Raw genomic sequence first — 6,831 nt, 5'->3', positions numbered from 1 at the left:
CTCTCGCCGACAGAGCGGCCCCACGCCCCTTTTCGCTTCTGCCGACGCCCCCAAGCAACACCCGGGCGCTTGGGTTCGGGGCGGTATCGCCGGCTCTGGATTTGGCCCAAACCGGCGCTGAACGAGGTCCTGGGGACGCGACTTGGCCGATTTTCAGTCACCGACGCTAAAAATTCGCCTGGGGGGACCTGTTGGGGATGCGGCTGGAGATGCTCTAACACATAGCCAACAGAAGATGCCTTCAACAAGTTAACGACGACACATGTTCAATGTTGCTGACCCAGCCAATAAAGGCCAGAACCAAGTTTTCACATTGGGAAGCGGTGTTTCAGGGCCGAAATCACTATTCTGACCTTTTCAGCAATCTTTGCCACAAAGTGAACTCGACATAAAAGTATTTCACGATTTGACCCTTTTAGCAACGCCACAGCCCGTGGCATTTCTTCTCCATATAAAAACGCCGAAGTAGCTAGCGTTTCAAACCCACATACGAACGCCAAGCTAGCTAGCGCTTCCTACCCATGTGGAAACGCCAAGCACGTTGGCGTTGCCGCCCAGGCCGAAACGCCATCGCCGAGTTACGCTCGATGTACCGTACGTAGTTTTCACCGTGCTAATGAATCAACAGGAGGAGAAGAGTGGAGCTAAGGAAACGGAAGGCCAAGTCACCTGGAGCTGCAGAGGTGCCCTTGTCGCCACCGGGGCTGAAGATGGCGGCGTCCTTGAAGTTCGGAGGGAGATGCAGCAGCTCTGCAAAACACACAGTTGAGTACAGCCATTAGCCAACAGTCAGTGCTTCAGTTCATCTCAGTACAAAATGAAGAAACGAAACGGGCTCCCACAATAGATCGACAGCCTAGCTGTATAGGTTGGTGCCTGCAGTGTGCCAAGTACTTTGGGACGGCGGAGGGAGTTTATGCTACAAACGCCAATGATCATGGCGTTTCGGCCTGGGCGGAAACGCCAACATGCTTGGCGTTTCCATGTGGGTCGGAAGCGCTAGCTAGCTTGGCGTTCGTATGTGGGCCTGAAACGCGAGCTACTTCGGCGTTTTTATATGGAGAAGAAACGCCACGGGCTGTGGCGTTGCTAAAAGGGTCAGATTGTGAAATACTTTCATGTCAAGTTCATTTTGTGACAAAGATTGTTGAAAAGGTCAGAATAGTGATTTCGTCCGTGTTTCAGTCACAGTCTAAAATTACTTTCATGCCTATTCACATTTACCACGATCTGACAAACCTCTTGTCCAATATTCTCACGTGCTCCATCTCTTTCCTCCCCTCAAAACATATATAGGCCTTCCGCTCTCCTCCCATAAGTTAAACCTTTCGGCCTTTTGTTCAGTGGTGTATCACTGAACAAACCTTCATTGTGTCCACTTACCTAGGATCAGAGATGGCTCGAGCCATGCACAGACATTTCAGTCCATACACCATAAGTTTGATTGGATAATCAGAGACGAAGTTACTCGATGTTATTGCTCACTGAACACAAAGACCGAGTAAATGGTTTGATTCGTCTGACTGCTCCAGAACCGGTGCTCTGTTCTGTTACCTTATTGCTCCACAATCTTCCTCTGTTGTGGATATGTCATCATCAGAGTATTGCGTGCTTGTAGCAGTAGTACTGCTCAACACAAGTCAACTGAGTTACAGGAATTTCATGATTGTAGCCAGGATTCTACTTGGCGATGTTTCGAGTAAATTACTGGAGGATAATAGTTTGGTAGTATCTTCTCTGGCATAACTGACGCTTTTATTAAGACTATAACTCTGTTACACTACAGTTCGTATCGATGTTAAGGGGCTGTTTGAAAGTTTCTAAGTTAGCTAACATTGCATTGTGTATATGCTAGAGGGACTGGCGAATCATTACTCATTTGTGCTGGTGTATAATTTGTTTTTTCTATCATTTTCTAAAATCTAAATGTGGGTGGACGCTGATATCAGTTTTTCATTTCTCTGAAGCTCCTTTTGATCCGGGTAGAGTTGGAGATATAACGCCTGCCAGGCTCCCCAGTACAAGCTCCCCAGTCGTTCGATTTGATAAAATCACGGATGGAAAAGATCTTCCAGAGCCGCATTGAAGGCATCCATCAGAATACTTCACAGCAAGAGCTGCAGCATCAACATCCAGGGCGCGGCGTGATATTCACACCCAAGCATCCCCAATTATTTTACTGCTGTATATAGTTCAGTTTAGTGTTACAACTGTAAGAATAAAAGGAGCATACAGTACATAATTCACGCTAATGTCGTTTGCTGCTGATTTACATGTGGAGGCCTTAGCTCCTGACAACTATCTTAATCCCTAAGCCGTCAACACAACGGAGAAAACATAAACGCCACTGCTCCAGGAAGAACAGAGCTCCAAACCAAAGCCAGAAGCCGAAAACGATGCCAATAATTACAGAGTAACACAGCCCCAGGTCCCTGAGTTCTTTGTGGTCTCCAGCTCCCTGGCCCAACGTAGGCTCACACGCGCTCAACGGGAAGCCACAGAGCCCCAGATTGTTGCCATATATTGATGGATCTGCAAGTGTCTGTAACTGATTCCCGTTGGGGATATGGCCCTGTAGGTGATTGTTTGAGAGATTTAACATGCTGAGGGATGGCAGATTGGAAATGCTGGGAGGAATGCCACCTGAAAGTTCATTGCATGAGAGGTCAAGGAACTCCAAGAGCTCCAAACCGCCGATTCTTTCTGGAATGATGCCTGACAGGTCATTTCTGGATAAGTTGAGAAACCGGAGACCTTTGAGGTATGTTAGCTCGTCCGGGATGTTCTCCGTAAGTCGATTGCATGATAGATCGATGCCTGTTATTAACTGGACGCTGTTCCAAAACGTTTGTTCACGGCCCTTCCAGTATATGTTGACTCTATCAAAATGGAAAATCCGACTTGGTTGGACCGATGGGGGAAGATCATGCCTCATGGAGTTCAAGTTGCTGAAGGCTACCGGAATTGATCCTGTCAAGCTATTGTTGGCCATATCGAGCAGCTGAAGTTGCGAAAGACTTGATAAGTCCGTGGGGATTTCTCCGGTGAAATTGTTTGATCTAAGTCTAAGGATTTTCAGTGATGGAAGCTGACTCCCAATCCATTTAGGGATACCACCAAAGAACTGGTTGTTCCCGATGTCCAGGGTGGCCAGGGAGTTGCAGCCTTGGAGGAACGGCGGGAAGGCGCCCATGAAGCCATTGCCTGCAATATGAAACGACTCAAGGGAGCAATTGTGGTTTGGCATGTCCATGCGGATCTCACCTGAGAAGGAGTTGTTGGACAGGTCCATGACTTGCAGATTAGAAAGTTGGGATAACTCGGGTGGAACGACACCACTGAAGTTGTTGGATGGGAGGCTCAGAACTGTTAGAAGAGGAACACTCGTTCCAACCCAAGAGGGGATATCACCCAAGAACATGTTGTTCCCAAGATCTAGGATGACGAGTGATTTGCAGGTTTCAATTACGGATGGAAAAACTCCAAGAAAGTTATTGTTAGCAAGACGAAGGGACTGGAGTTTGAGGCCTAGGCTCGTTGATATAGGAAGCTCACCTGAAAATCTATTCTTGGACAAATCCATAGCAACCATAAGTTTGAATTCCCACCAGCAATTTGGGAGCTCCCCGGTGAGATGGTTATTTGATAGGTCCAGATCCTGGAGAGAGGTCAATCTGCAGAAGGTTTCATGAATGTTGCCAGATATTCGATTGTCGTTCATGTGTAAGCGTGTAAGATTGGTGCACTGTGACCAATCAGGCGATGATAAGTTGCCTGTCAGCTGATTCCCCGAGACATCGAGGTATTCCAAGTTGGGATGGACACCAAACACCTCGGGGATGTCGCCGGTGAATTGGTTGCCTTCCAGCAGCACCCGCAGCAGCGCCGTGCAATTCTTGAGGCACGATGGCAGCCTGCCGCTGAAGTTGTTGCGGTGTACCGTGAAGTTTTGCAGCTTGAGACCGTCACATAGACTCTGCGGCAGCTCGCCGGAGAAGCTGTTGTGCCCCAAGCTCACGACGGTTAAGTTTAGCCCCTTGCCGAGGTCCGGCGGTATGGTGCCGGTGAAGTTGTTGTCAGACAGGGCGAGGTATTGGAGATTCCTGAGCGATGTGATGGTAGCGGGAAGCTCGCCTTCGAGGTTGTTGTCGCGGACGGCCAAGCCCTTCAAAGCCATCATGCCGGCGATCTCCCGTGGGATGGTGCCGGTGAGGTTGTTGAACCGGAGTCCCAGCCACGTGAGCTGCTTGAGGATGCCCAAGGAGCTAGGGATCGGTCCTGATAGATTGTTCTCCGATAAATCCAAGTGTTCCAGACTCACCAGCCCGCTCAGCTCTGCGGGGATAGAGCCCACAAGGTGGTTGTTGTAGAGGAAGAGGGCCACGAGGCCGGAGAGGTGGCCGAGCTGCGGCGGGATGGAGCCGTTGAATCCGTTGTCGCCGAGGTGGAGCGTCGCGAGGGAGCGCAGCCGCGAGAGACTCGCCGGGATGGAGCCTGTGAGCATGTTGTCGCTGAGGTCGAGCACGGCCAGGGCTGGAAGCGCCGCGGCGGCGTCGAGTGCGTCGAGCGTTCCGATGAGCCCGAGCGACCCAAGGCTGAGCGACGTGACCAGGCCGGCGGCGTTGCAGTCCACGCCGAGCCAGGAGGAGCAGACAGGCCTTGCCTTGCTCCAGCTGGACAAGGCGGTTGGGTCGCCTAGGCTAACCTTCCATGCCAGAAGGGCGTCGGCCGGCGAGGTCGCCGCGGTGGTGGTCAACAGGAGGAGGAGGAGCGCGACGGTGCCAAGGAGTCCCGCCATGTCCTCTCCTGTCCCGTGGCTGAGATACTGCTGGGTTAGAAATGCCGGAGGGTTTTGTGTGGCGTGACTTCGACCACTGACCTTGCCGGTCGTCGACCTTGTTTTGCATCCTGACTTTAGCGCCAAAGGATGGGGATCTTTCCATGTACTACTGCTTAGCATTCGTATTGATAAAGTGGACCTCTCTGCTTTTATAAATATATACTAGCAAAAGGCCATGCGTTGTAATGAATTTCTTTTCATAATCTTCAATGGTCATGGCCACATTTTGTATTTTTTAGGCAATGACCACATTTTGCAGCATCACGACATACACTATCACTCTCAATTTCGTGAAATCATAAACAATTTTTGAAACCATCAACTTTTTTTAAACTCCTGAACGTATTTGAAATCGTTAACATTTTACAAATTTGTGAACACTTTTTCAAAATTTTGAACTTATGTATAGTCAAGAATTGCTTTTTGAATTCAAGCACATTTTATACTATTAGCAACCATTTTTTTTAAAAAAATTCTTGAATCGGCGAACATTTCTAGAATCGACGAATATTTTTTGTGGAAATTGGTCGAACAATTTTTAAAATTCACGAACATTTTTATGATTTAACGAATATTTTTTGAAATGCGTGATAATTTTTTGAATTAGCGAACATTGTCAGAATGAATAAAACTATTTTTTAAGTCAAGGATACTTGTTGAATTATTAGGACATTTTTTCATTCATGAACATTTCTTTAATTGATGAAATTTTGTACAAATTTATTAACATTTTCTAGTACAGGAATTTGTTAAAACTTATGAACATTTTTTGATTTCCCAAAGATTTGTTTTAAAAATTCCGATTTTTTTTCAAAAAGAAAATACTCCCTCCGTCCGGAATTACTTGTCAAAATGGATGAAAATGGATATATCTAGAACTAAAATACATGTAGATACATCCATTTCAATGACAAGTATTTCCGGACGGAGGAAGTACATTTTACAAAATAACGAACATTTTTTGAGTTCACAAACATTTTATGATTTATTAAACATTTTACTGCAAAATTATATATTTTTTAAAAAATCGAAACTTTTCCGAAGTCTAAATTAATTAAAGTAAAAAAAGAAAAGAGGAAAATAAAATTTAAATTAAAAAACTGGCCGCCCAGACATGGGCCGGCACAAAATGGCGCCTAAATTATTTTGTAAGTCATGAACAGTTTTTGTATTTTTAGAATATTTTTCGATTCATGTATATTTTTTGAATTGGTAAAATTTTGTTCAATTTCTTTAACGTTTAGTAATACATAAACATTTAAAAAAAATCTTGAACTTTTTTGACTTCCTGAACATTTCTTTTCAAAATTTCAAACATTCTGCGAATAAGCAAACATTTTTTCCTAAATCAAGAACATTTTTTAGTCCACAAACATTTAATGATTTATTAATCATTATATTACAAAATTATCATTTTTTTAATTTTGGAACCTTTTTGAAGTCACAAATTATTTAAAGTAGAAAAATAAAAAAAGGAAATTTTAAAAATAGGTCTCCCATACATGGGCTAGGCCAAACGGGGACGCTGCATCTTCTCCCAGCAATGCAGAGCGCTGTATAGGAGTGCCCTACTGCATTGGCCGGCCCAGACTTGGGATTTCCTTGTGTAAAACCATTTCTCATCACTTATAAATGGTATTGATGGGTAATATTTTACAACTTTTGAGGAAATTTTTGCGACATACTGACACAAGGAATAGCCCCTTTATTATTAGGTATAAACAAACAAAACGTCACGTGCGTTGCAATGGAAAAAATATATAAAAATCTCTAATGGCCATGACCACATTTTGCTGCATCACCAAGATACACTATCACTCTCTCTTTTGTGAAATTGTGAACAATTTTTGAAAAACATTAACAATTTTTTAGAATTCGTGACCATATATGAAATCATGAATATTTTTCAAATTCGTGTGCAATTATCTAGATTTTCGAACATTTTTAAAAATCGTACTTTTTTGAATTAATGAGCATTTTATACTATCAGC

The 6,831-nt window shown here is 44.7% G+C and overlaps 1 protein-coding gene and 1 pseudogene across 1 annotated transcript; one reads left to right on the top strand and one right to left on the bottom strand.

The window, feature by feature from the left end:
• The window catches only part of LOC119292226, a 9,118-nt pseudogene extending 7,023 nt beyond the window's left edge, over positions 1 to 2,095 (top strand).
• A 36-nt stretch (positions 2,096 to 2,131) lies between these two features.
• On the bottom strand, positions 2,132 to 4,917 carry LOC119292227 (probable LRR receptor-like serine/threonine-protein kinase At4g36180). Its single transcript, XM_037571056.1, has one exon. The coding sequence runs from the start codon at positions 4,796 to 4,798 to the stop codon at positions 2,285 to 2,287; it is 2,514 nt and encodes an 837-aa protein (XP_037426953.1). The 5' UTR covers positions 4,799 to 4,917; the 3' UTR covers positions 2,132 to 2,284.
• Positions 4,918 to 6,831: the final 1,914 nt, after the last annotated feature.

This window comes from Triticum dicoccoides, chromosome 4B (assembly GCF_002162155.2).
Source record: "Triticum dicoccoides isolate Atlit2015 ecotype Zavitan chromosome 4B, WEW_v2.0, whole genome shotgun sequence".
Lineage (NCBI taxonomy): Eukaryota > Viridiplantae > Streptophyta > Magnoliopsida > Poales > Poaceae > Triticum > Triticum dicoccoides.
Note: the sequence above shows the minus strand (reverse complement) of the source record. Positions and strands in the feature narration are given on the sequence as shown.